The sequence below is a fragment of the Symphodus melops genome, assembly GCF_947650265.1.
Source record: "Symphodus melops genome assembly, chromosome: 10".
Classification (NCBI taxonomy): domain Eukaryota; kingdom Metazoa; phylum Chordata; class Actinopteri; order Labriformes; family Labridae; genus Symphodus; species Symphodus melops.
This window is the reverse complement of record NC_136700.1, coordinates 6784063-6795937: the sequence shown is the minus strand read 5'-3', so window position 1 is coordinate 6795937 and position 11875 is coordinate 6784063. Positions and strand designations below refer to the sequence as shown.

The 11875-nt window shown below is 40.3% G+C and overlaps 2 protein-coding genes across 4 annotated transcripts; both read right to left on the bottom strand.

Annotated features, from left to right (window-relative positions):
- Positions 1–1343: 1343 nt before the first annotated feature.
- Positions 1344–4464, bottom strand: mrpl28 (mitochondrial ribosomal protein L28). Of its 2 annotated transcripts, none has more exons than XM_079353866.1 (6): positions 4322–4464; positions 3368–3674; positions 3092–3244; positions 2865–2999; positions 2669–2755; positions 1344–1971 (listed from the first exon to the last, which is right to left on the bottom strand). In XM_079353866.1, exons 2-6 carry the CDS (start codon positions 3650–3652, stop codon positions 1876–1878), a joined length of 756 nt encoding a protein of 251 aa, XP_079209992.1. In that variant the 5' UTR covers positions 3653–3674; positions 4322–4464; the 3' UTR covers positions 1344–1875. The 2 variants fall into 2 exon arrangements, with proteins under 2 accessions (XP_079209992.1, XP_079209991.1); XM_079353865.1 differs by having other exon boundaries at positions 2669–2758; positions 4322–4463.
- A 1571-nt stretch (positions 4465–6035) lies between these two features.
- On the bottom strand, positions 6036–10140 carry LOC306830401 (proton-coupled zinc antiporter SLC30A1). Of its 2 annotated transcripts, XM_079353864.1 has the most exons (6): positions 10015–10140; positions 8571–9245; positions 8026–8325; positions 7079–7356; positions 6712–6899; positions 6036–6602 (listed from the first exon to the last, which is right to left on the bottom strand). In XM_079353864.1, the coding sequence occupies exons 2-6, from the start codon at positions 9235–9237 to the stop codon at positions 6290–6292; spliced, it is 1746 nt and encodes a 581-aa protein (XP_079209990.1). In that variant the 5' UTR covers positions 9238–9245; positions 10015–10140; the 3' UTR covers positions 6036–6289. The 2 variants fall into 2 exon arrangements, with proteins under 2 accessions (XP_079209990.1, XP_079209989.1); XM_079353863.1 differs by lacking the exon at positions 10015–10140 and having other exon boundaries at positions 8571–9305.
- Between the last annotated feature and the right edge of the window lie 1735 nt (positions 10141–11875).

Sequence of the window (11875 nt, the reverse complement as noted above, 5' to 3'; positions counted from 1 at the left end):
TTCAATATGTTGACACAGACATCTGAAAATGTTGGCCCCCGACTGAGACCAAAAACCCACCCGCCCGTCTTTTGGTTAATAGATGATTAGAAATGTATTAATTTCCAAGAAGAAGAGTTGATAGCTCAGCATATTTGAAAGAATTAAGAAATACTCTGCATGTGATGACTTACACAATAATAGACTTTTTACACATACTGGAGAGTATTCAACTCAGAAAATCAAGATGAGCAGATTATAATAAGTGCTCTTTTTTTTTTTTGCATAGATGACATATTGTGAAGAATTTGCTGGATTGTGAACTTCAACTCTAAAGAAGTCTCTTTAGACTCTGAGAAACAGGAAGAAAGTAAAAATCTATAACAGTGTTTTAGCTCCACCTGTTGGCACTAAGAAACATTACCCATCCTACAACCTTAAAGATTGTGAAACAGGAAAAAACGCTTACTGCCTTCCAACAACAAGAGTTCATAAAAATCTAACAACACTGTTAAACTACTCCGTTACAGGTAACACGTAGGCGCACAGACACTTTAGAAAAGCAACAGAACATTAGGAAGCTAAAAAGTATTTATGATGAAGAAGACTGTATAATAATGTTTGTGTTCATGTCTAATAATGCATTGAAACACTTTTATCAGGCTGATAACAAATGTTTTTATTCTTCTGGGTTGTGTGATCTATATCTTTGCATCATATTTCATTTGTTTACTGTTCTTAGAATATGTGCTCTATATTGTATATAAGTCTGGAGACAAATAAATAGTGAAAGTGTGATATATTTTCCACTCGAAGTGGAAACAGTCATGTACACACACCTAAAAAATTATGACTGCACCTCATTAATGTGCTTTGTCACACTTTCTTTACACACACAGTGAATCTTTCTGCTGCCCTCTGTTTCTGTGACGTTTGAATTCATTTCATCATGTAAAAATGTTCATCTCTATTTTCTTTTCTCAAGATTTAAAACAAAATTAGACATCATAGTTGAAGAGAGATGAAGACGTTTGGAAGAGAGAGCCTCCTCTACCAACAGAGTTAGCCCAGCACCCCTGATATATGTCTTGTTCGGGTAAATAAAGGAATCGAACATTAATGTTGGACTAAAGCTAAAGGGGTGGTTACTTTATCGAGTCTCAGAACAGACTCTAGGAAAGTACTTCTTCTAAACAATAGCATTACAACAGCTAATGATGATTTTATACTTTGATTTTGAACTGGCAGACAGAATCACTGTTGTCTTCATAGCCATGTATTTGCAAGAAAGTGAGGTTGCATCAAAAGCATGTACTTAAACAGTAATTTAGTAAATATTGGAGAACAGATGAGCAGACACAAAGTTTAAGAAAAAAAAAAGATGCATTTGTTTTATTTGATATCCTGTACAGTGGGGCCTCATATCACAGCTGGTCTGGGAGTATTTACATTTATGGACACGCCTCCTTTGATACAACAATATCGGTCAAGGTGAGCAGCAAAGTTAATTGCAGGACTGCTATGAATTTATAGAACTGGTTTATCACATAACTTCCTGTTAAAAGCAATACCAACTTCCTCTCAAACAAGCATTGATATATTAATTGTGGCACTGTCGCAGAAAATATAAGGTGTCAATCACACTCGGTGCGTTACCTACAAGAGAGTCAGTATGTTAGAGGGAAATAAATAAGTATAACTCCAACACCACCTCTTCGTTCGTGTCGTTTCCACTCGTGTGTTGCTCCCAGATGGAAATTAAGTTTGAAAACTGCAGGAAATTCTCCCAGGTGAGCGGCCGAATCAAAAATCTGACGCCCACCACCTTCTGGAGAAGCCTGACAGTTTAACTTACTTCATTTCTCAAATCTTCCTCTGTTGCTGCAAAAACAGTCTTTACTTCTTCTCTATGAGGTGCGGTTCAGAGAGTTTTTGGATATGCAGCTCCTCCACTAAGGTGTCCACACAGGCCTTAAAGAGTGGCTCAGGCTCCTGACGGACAGAAAACAGAGTCAGCACCAACAAGACAGACTAATCATAGCGTTCATCACAACCAAGCACATCTGTTTTCACATCTCTTAGAGATCTGTGAGGTAGAGTTGTGAAATCTTTATTCTAAAATAATCTCTCTTTTTGAAAATTTTACAGTCTTGCCCACTCATGCACTTTTCAAAGTTGTTCACACATGCAGAGTGATGAGAAGATGACGAGAGTTTTGGCCTTCATAACGAAGCACTGTGCAGTTTGACACATTCTCAGAGAAGAAGATACTGGCGAATAAAAAAATATAATGGAGCCGTTTTATTACATGCATGCCCAGGGAGACTACACTGGTGGCACACTAGTTGCAGGATACGAACATCATCCCTTCCTCTATTTGGCCTGCAGGGAATTGAGCTGAATATTTTAAACTTTGTTCTCACATCGGCTTCAACCCTGACGTTTTGCCAGGGACGGCAGGAAAAACTCCAAGATGAAAAAGAAATGGGCCTTTTTGTATTCGCCCCCAAATTTATGGAAAATGTTCACAAGTTTAGCATGTAAGCTTCATCTTTTCTCTTCTCGAAGTTGTTATAAAATGTGTTTGGCATACTAAAGAGGAGCAATGCAATCTTCAGGAGGACAAACTTCTGAAACAGAGTTTAGAGGGTGGTGAGCTTTAGGCAGCTGTATATGAGGACTTTCTCACCTTGTGCTCAAGCTGCCTCTGTTTCTCCACGGCTTCCTCCAGACTCAGACCAAGCCACTCCGCCTCCTCCTCTGGGATCTCAAACTGCTGCTTATATAGACAAAGAGAAGCCCAATATTTGATTTCAAACCCTCTCTTTTAAAGTATAAATCCAGATTAGTTGTACCAGATATGACTCTGAACACATCCCACCTACCTTGTATTTGTTGTAAACCTTCTCTCTCTTCGCTGGGTCATTGGGGTAAAGCTCTGTGTCTTTACGTGCCAGGCGAAGCAGCATTGCCCTCTTCAGGTCCATCCCCAGCTTGGAGTTAAGGTCCTCTTTTGATGTCTAATCAAAGTTAGGAGAAGTTAGTGTAATAAATGACTGGAAAAAAAAACTACGGGTGGTCATATGATACAGCGCGGCAGTGTTCTTCTTACTTTAAGAATGTAAAAGTCAAATCCATAGGCAGCGTCGATGAGGTCCAGAGTGCGCATTGTGACGGTGATGGTAAACTTGTGGTCGAGGATCTCGCTGTACAACTCCCTCTTGAACAGCTGCGGTTTCCAGGTCTTTCTCAGACGAGTCGACAGCTTCAGACGCACAGTTAGAAGTGAATTAATTTTTTTCAATGGCTGAGAGAGATAACTTAAGAATGATGAATGAAGCTACGCAATGTCAACACTGATAGAGGAAAAGTATCTCCGTGGACTCACTTTGTCGTTGTTGGCGTATCTGAACCCTGATATGAAGCCCTCTCCTCCCCACAGGCCGTCCTGGGAGGGCGGGGGGTAGAAGATGGGAATTGGGACATCCTGCACCCGTTCCTTATGCCCTGTCTTTGGGTTTGCTCGGTAATTGACTCCCAAAGGCCTTGAATGGACAGGGGTTGGTTCTTTCTGCTCGAGGGACTTGAGGTAATGTTTGGGAAGGCGAGCATAGATGCCCTGCTTCAGTTTCAGTGCGTCCCAGATTTTGGGTGAGTATTTAAAAAGAGGCATAACAGACTGTTTTAAAGTGAACCTGGAAGAGGGAATGAGGACAGAGATATGAAGAAAAAACTCATCAATAAACAGGATAAAATCATTGTTTTCTACAGGAGCTTATCCACCACATGCACTAAATGTTTTGATTAACACCAAACCGAGCTAAAGCCTGAAACACTTTCTGAACTTAGTGTGACAAGCAGTGATGGTGTTCTTTCGTCAGGTTCCCATTCTTTAAAAAAAAGTACAGATTTAAATGTCATAAACAGGTCAATTACATAACCCAGGTTTTATGCATTTTATTTGACTCAAGAACTTAACAGAATGATCAAAAAACAACAACCACAATTAAACATATCATCAGTCATGTTGATTATAAAGTGCTAAGAGGTCATATGTTGCTCTTGCAGTCTAAGGCCTTGTGTCACACTCATTATTAATACTGATGTAAAGCTTTACACTTTATTTATAAATAAGGAGATCTTTGAAGTCATCTTTAAATGTCTGAATATTGATTTACTGATATACACTCCAGTGTATTACTTTCATAAAGTTGCTTGTTAGCAGCATGCTATGTGGCAGAGGCCAATAACACCGATGTATATTTGAATATATATTTATATATAATGTTAGTGTGAGAAATAATACTCTACGAGTGTGAGAAAACGTACAGGCCTCCCTTACCCTTTAATAAGACAAACGATGACCGTCACCAAGAACAAGGACCGACTTTAATCCAAGTTAGCCTAAAATAAGCCAGACAAGGACACCATGCATCTCTGCAGCCCAGGCTGGTTTCCGCTTTCATAGACCTGCCTACAAACACGTCTGTGATTGGCTGACAAGACATCTTCAGCGATGATTGGCTTTTACTGGCTATCAATCATTTATTTTCACAGCCAAAACGGATGTGGATTTGTGATACTATATATTTGGATTTACGTTTACCCCCTCTCTTTTATTAGTATTAATTGGCTCTCTTAACATTGATGGTAACTGAATATGTCATGCATTATTTTGTAAGGAAGTGTCTTACACGTTTACCAGGTAAATGCTAACATCACCCTGCATATTAATTTTCAGGGTTTTGAGTTTGTTTATTCTTCACATAAATGAAGAATAATATTTAGCAGATGGTGCAAACTGAATCTGAGGTGAGTTATAATCCTAAACAAGCTGTCACACACGGCCAAGAAGACAACGAAGTTGAACAAGTAAACCACAACCATAAAACAAATTATTTATTTAATATAAATTTAATACAAAGTTCATCAATTGTTTTGCAAAAGATTAAATAAATAGCCTAAATCGTGGAAAGGGGGAGGCACGTTAATTTGGAAATGTATTGTGAATGTATCGAAAATAGTGACGGAAAGTAGGCTTGTATGGACATTTTATAGTATTAGGAAAGTGAAAATATTTGTTGTCAATATTTCTAAGTACACAATTGTTGTGCCAACTCAGCTGGGAATGTGTTAGATATCACGATTATCACTTCCTCACCGAGCGGAAATATTGTCTGAATTATTGTTTTCATTGGCTAATTCGTTTGGCTGTAACCAATTAAATCAATTCATCATGAACTCGCCCGAAAGGTGGAATTGAACCACTCTGCCGCTAGGCAGCTACAGGTTTGAAGCCTGCACCCCGGACCACCGAGGATCATCCGGGCAATTCTAAGGATCGAATTCATCCAACTATATAGTGTGGTATCTTTAAACACAATTTGACTCATGGTTTTATTATAAGGTTTGAAAATGTGTCTGCATTTGTCACAGAAAGGTCGTTTTCGTATTGTATAATCATACAACTGATACTTAAAGCACAAGTAGTAGTAATAAGTAGAAACAAGGGAAACATGGTCTCCTCTGTGTTTTTTATGCAAATTAGAAGCATCGTGATTGGCTGCCTTAAAATGTAAGGTGTTGCCACATGACGTCATCGCAGGTATGTGAGAATTCATTCTTATGTTTACAGTAAATCACAAATACTATATATATTTCCCAAATTAATAGATAATTGGTCAGATTACCAAAACTATGGAATGACAGTATTCTTACAAGTTCTTACAAAAAGAAAACAGAGTTATGCCTTCAAAGTTATGATATTATCAGGGATAATCAGAAAGCTGTAGCATTAAACAAAATTATTATTTGACTCGAGTATATTACTTAAATGAATGTGCTCTTTTACTTTGCGCCACTGGATATTTTTGCTACATAAAGAAGATGCTTAAAACTTAAACTTTATATATATATATGTGTGTGTGTGTGTGTGTGTATATATCCATACATACACACACACACACACACACACACACACACACACACACACACACACACACACACACCAGTATGTAACAGCAGAGTTTTCAGGTACAAACAAAGTAACAGCTTGTATAGAAAGTCTTATTAAGCACTTACATTTATTTGGTATTCCATAAAAATCTTTGGCACAGCACCGTGTTAATGTTGTTTATCTATTAGAACACTTACAGTATATATATAAACAGTGTATGCAGTACATATATGCATCTGGTGTTTTGTTTAACATCACACTTTCAAATCTTTACAGTCTCTACCGTCCACTTTGTTAAACTTTACATCTGCACATGGATATCTTTTAGGCTAATTCGATGGTTAAATCTGATGGTCAAAGGAACGTGTTCTCGATGACCAGTGTTTGAGGCTCTTCCTTTGTTTCTCCAGCTGGTGTCAGCAGTCTACTGGTCTGCCCGTCTTTGAGAGAACAGCACATGTGACCAGCGCAGGCATTTTCACAAGCGATGCTGCAGCTCAGCAGGAGCGGAGGCATGGTGGGATCCTGTCTGTGGATGACTGGGGAGGCTTCCCCTTCACTGCCTCCAGAGGAGCCGGAATAGGAGGCAAACTCTGGTTGAACGGTGCAACAACTCACTCCGACACTCTGCAGCACCTTTGTGACCCCAGACAGCACATCAGCAGCCCTAGACGTGTGAGTGGATTCCTCATTAATAAAAAACACATAATTGCACAATTTTTGTCATTCAACAGAAAAATATAAGCAGCACAGAAGTACAATTTTGTTCAACTCACCTGTGTAATGGAAACCCAGCATGACAGTGTACATGCACTGAGGCCACTGTTAGTGATCCAGTTAACTGCCAGACATGGAGGTCGTGCACAGCCTGCACGCCAGGGACACCTTCAATCCTCTTTCCAAGATCAGACACACAAATATGTGGAGGTGTTGCCTGTAGCAATAACAGTCCATACCTGTGCACCTTGAAACATTAACCAGAGAAGAACATTGAATACATGCATCTTATTATTATTATTTTTTTTATCAATCTCCTGAAAATAATCTTTTTCACGTTGCTTGTAGTTCAACTCTTAATTCAGTCTCTATAACAGCTTCAGCAACTATCCAACTAGATGTCAGGATATCATGTCAAAGTCTGACCTCTGGCATCGCCATGGCAATCAGCATACACACAGCCAACAGAGACAGGCAAGGGTCCAGGTAAACCAGCAGGCCACAGGCTGCAGAGCTGTGCAGACACAGCGGACCACCCAGCAGTGTCACCAAGCTGTTGATCAGAGACAGGATGGGGGAGCAAAGGCTCTGCACGACGAGGATGGACGGCAAGGCGAGGACTACTTCCTGGCTGGTAGGAACAGGACTCTCAGTGTGATGTGAGGATTTGCAGACTGCGGAGATATCAGCTGCATTTTGATTCCCTTGGACCACAAAGACAACAGAAGAAAACGTTTTCTTTAACACCTGTGACTTCCATGAACATTTCAAACATCATGTTTCAAAAACATGGGATGACTTCTCTCGTGTTTAATTTAAAGAGAGAAGTCATGATTACAGCATAACTTGTCCTTCTTTATATTGTGTGATACACAAGCAGTGAATTGACATTAGTATCAACATGTTATTAGAGGAATATTTTTTGAGGAGGACAGGTTTATATGTTTTAATTAGAGTAGAAAACTTTACAAATGGCATCAACATGTAATTAATTTAAATAGAGTGCATCTTCCCCTAGCACTGTCTGCAGTATGTGTAGCAGTGCGTCACAGTGTTTGCACAAGAACTTGTTGCAAACGTTTAGTAAAGTTGAATATTCTTCAATAAGGTGTTTGTCTCAGACGCAGCCTTCTCAGTGTATTTGCTCCAGGGAAAAACATTCACAATTCACAATCGACAACTCTAGTTTCATTCCAACTCAATAAATAATATATCTGCCTCTGCTTTTATGTAAAAAGGGACAATTTCAAATCTCAAAGTTTAGTGTTAAAGCAAACGGATTTGAAATCACATATTTGACTGCATTCATGCCTTATGCTTTGTGGGAAGCTGAGATGAGAAAGGCGACAGTCCAAGGATCTTAACTTTCTTACCAAGGTGTCCCATACAGGTTCTGTCTTTGGAGAGTCCTGCAACCTCTTCCTTTTGACTGAAACCTGCAACACAGTTCAGACCTTCACAGTCACTGCTGTCCTGAGGTGCGGCTGCATGCGCGTGGACTCCTGGCTGTGGTTGAGGGGTTTCAGAGTCCCTGTCAGCGATGCTGGTGGAGATGCCCGGGTTACTGAGTAAAAGTGCCCCATTGTGAAGAGAGTCATCCGCAAGACATTGGCTAACGTCATCCAGGATTCTCTCTGGATCAGTCCAACCCTTGGCTTTCCGTTGAGTCGACACTGTAGGAGTCAGGCAGAGGAATGAAAAACAAACATGGGCACAGTTTGATCTTTCATACAGCTGAATATACACTTGGCAGATACATCAAAGTGGGAGCAGTCAGAACAATGTTATCAAAGAGACAGTGACAGTCTGTTCATTTTCAATCAGCACATAGTCATAGTTGTTAATTCTATTGAGAAAAAATCATTCTTTCTTACTTTGCTCCTTCAGTTTGGAGAAATGTTTTGTCATGGTTTGTTACCTTTGTGGTTCACTTCAAGGTGAGATTCAGTCTCTGGCTGCCTGCCTGCACCTGTGTGCTCTTGTTTCATCTGATCCCATTTAAGCCAGAGCCACAGCATCTTATAGAGCAGACTAATGGCTCCAACCAACACAGGCAGCGGAGGGTGCTGTACTGGGTGTGGATCCAGAAAGAAGCTGACGATTTCAGTGATGCAAGAGAGACACAGAGAGGTCAGGGCTAGAGCGGAGATGAAAGCTCCCACAACCTGAGTCCTGCTGCTGGCGTACGACAGACCACAGTTCAGAGCTGGAGAGACTTCTGGGGAGTTAACCTGTGAGGCTGCTTCAAGAGGAGGTTGACGAATAGGAGGCTGCTCTTGGATTTGTGAGTCATCAGTGGAGGTGTGGGTGTCAGGTGGTGGTGCTTTGACGACAGACTCTCCAGGCAGGAGGGAAGGAGGGGCAGCTGAGGAGGGGAGAGAGTCTGCAGGGGAGTCCACAGGAGAGAGAGGAGGTTTTCTCACGCTCATGGGCTTAGAAGGAGGGAACGCCATGCGTACGAGCATGAAGAGTGTGTGAAAGCCATCCACCAGAACAATGAGGGACTCGCACAACTGATGGATGATGATCTGGCACACCAGCAGCAGGACGCCTGCTCCCAGCATGCACCAGTTTAGCACCCTCATAACGGCAACTGAGTTAATAAAGCACAAATTACAACATTTCATGAATCCAAATTGATTACAAATGAGCAGCTATATTTTTTATTAGCTAATGTTTTTTGACAAATGAAAGAACAACTTTTAGGAAACATAATGAGAGCTTGACTGAGAGGATTGGCTTGATATATTGGGCAACATGTAACAAAACAGCTCTTTATCTTTAAGTATTTATAATGTAAAAAAAACCCCATTGATTGTTAGGTGGGTGTTGTTTTTGCTGTCTAAGTCTAATGATAACAGACTATTATTATTATTATGGTTTATTTTGGCTGAAGTCAGAAAACAATGCAATGAAAACAATTATTGACAACTGCTAGCTGACAAAGTTTTTTATGATAATAAACTTTCTTACATGCTAATAGAAGTTACAGTCTGCAAATAATTTACTATTTAGGTACATCTCCATAAGGCTAGTCAGAAGACATCACTGTAAAAGTCAGACATATACATTTCATTCTCTTATATATTATTGTGATAAGGACAATCAAGCATTAAAGGACTCTCATATCTGTATTTAACAATATGTTCATTTCACTAATAAAAATATTGAATGCATGAAATCGACTTTTAAAGAACGTAATTTCACTACTTTGGTGTTGTTCATTTAAAAATACAACAATACTTATTCCATGAAAGTCCAGAATAAAACATGTACTTGTAAAACACCTCAAACAAAAGCACAACTCTGTAATCAAAAAATAAGAGAAACATTGCAAGTACTCTGGTTAAAAAGAGATTTACCGCAGTGAAGTGGATGACCATCAGTCAGCAATCAGGACAAGTTGGGCTCTTGGATGTGATCTGTGCAGCGAGATCAGAAAAATGTCATTCATAATGTTTCCCCATCTCCCCCTCTCTCTCTCTCTCTTTCTCTCTCCCACCTCACTCCTCTGCTCTAATCACAGTCATGTGAGCCTGGGAGGGGTTGGGTGGTATCGTCCTCTCTTCATCTATCCCTGTTTGCATTCCCTCCTCAGCTGGTTGGTGGGAGAGGATCACACAGCCCACCCACCCTTCACATACTAGGAGCAGTCTGAGTGAAGCTAATTTGCAATAATTAAATCACCTTTGTGTTGTCAGGATTACAGATACCAGAACTGCTATTACATAACCTGATCAGCCAGGAAACTGACTTCATAAACTTGAATCAGATTAACATCTGAACAACTTTTTCCTCAGCTGTGGATTTTACACAGATAATCAGAATCTCCAAACAAAAGTGAGGACAGAGAGCAATGATTGGATCAAGCAAGAGCAAACAGGTACACACATAAGTATGGAGAACACATTGAATAATACAACTTTTTTTTTACTTCATGTTCCTGTAAAAAAAATACTTGGGTATAAGATGTAGACAGCCAAGGTAATTAGGGAAAAAGAAATACAGTATATTGTAATGAAAGTGATTATTAGCTGGTGATCATACCAAGTACAGGTTTCCTGTAAAGCCAGGAGGGAAGGAGGAGCAGATGTGGAGGAGGAAACAGGGGAGTCCACGGGAGAACGAGGTTTTCTCACACTCATAGGAGGAAGGGGGGGAAAGCCATGCGCACGAGCATAAAGAGAAAAGTGAAATCCATCCACTTGCTCAACTGATGGATGATGACCTGACACACTAGCAGCAGGATGGCAGCTCCCAGCATGCACCAGTTTAACACCCTCATAACTTTAAAGTAACCTGATAAACTAATGTTTATGACACCCTTGCAGCAACCTTGGCCTACAATAGGTAAAGATTGTATCACTGCTTGCGGGCTTGTTGTGATAATGCTGTTGCTTTCAAATAGGCTACCATCGGTGAAGACATTTAGGTTGACTAGTTTGCCATTTCCTCTGCCATGATTTGATCAGCTCTCACTATTAAAATGAAAACATTGGCAATTTTGTCAAATAAAACATGGTAAAATGTATAAAAAATATATCATGACAATGTTTTGGCAGATACAAGATCGATTTGCTCATGCCTACTGAGAGCAAGTAAGGTAGCAACAGGATTCACCTGAATTGAGGAGAAACAGCTAACATGACGATATAGAAAAGTAACATTATCTTTGCACCAGCAACTCTTAAGCTCTTTAAAGCTCAGTTGAGGTTGTTCAACCTCTGTGTCCTGTTCTCAGCACTCATGACCTCACAGATGATGCAGCAGGCCCATCAGCCCCTGCTCTGTGGTGCCAGCAGTGCATGGGGTTTGTTGCAGTCCAGTGGACTGCGAACCAACAGGGCAGATAGGGACTGACACCGTAGCTAAATCCCTACTGTTCGAGCAGCACATTCCTGAGGCACGACCAAGCCCAAGGAAAGACTGAGCGAGGAAGCATCTGATCACTTGTCACTGTCCCCCTGTAGAATGAGAGGCCATAGATCCAGCAGCCTGGCTAAAGCTTTAGGTTTGTTCTTGTTTTGTTCTGTGGGAGTCCCTGCTTTTTAAAATCGTTCTTGAAGATGGTTAATTGGAAACTGGTTACTTGGTAGCAAGAGAACAATTGTTTAAGAAAAAACCCCAATAAACCTCTTATCAATGAATAAAGATGGAACAGAATAAGCAAACAACCCTCAGCGGACCAAAAGAATCATGCTAAGCTTTGGCTGAATTTATTTT

Coding starts and splice junctions, on each gene's coding strand:
- mrpl28 (XM_079353865.1), bottom strand. CDS start 3,652: ATGCCTCTTTTTAAATACTCACCCAAAATCTGGGACGCACTGAAACTG. Junction 3,245..3,367: donor GATACGCCAACAACGACAAA/GTGAGTCCACGG, acceptor GTGCGTCTGAAG/CTGTCGACTCGTCTGAGAAA. Junction 2,759..2,864: donor AGGTTTACAACAAATACAAG/GTAGGTGGGATG, acceptor TGTCTATATAAG/CAGCAGTTTGAGATCCCAGA.
- LOC306830401 (XM_079353863.1), bottom strand. CDS start 9,279: ATGAAATGTTGTAATTTGTGCTTTATTAACTCAGTTGCCGTTATGAGG. Junction 8,326..8,570: donor CCTTGAAGTGAACCACAAAG/GTAACAAACCAT, acceptor TGACTCCTACAG/TGTCGACTCAACGGAAAGCC. Junction 6,900..7,078: donor TTGCCATGGCGATGCCAGAG/GTCAGACTTTGA, acceptor TAATGTTTCAAG/GTGCACAGGTATGGACTGTT.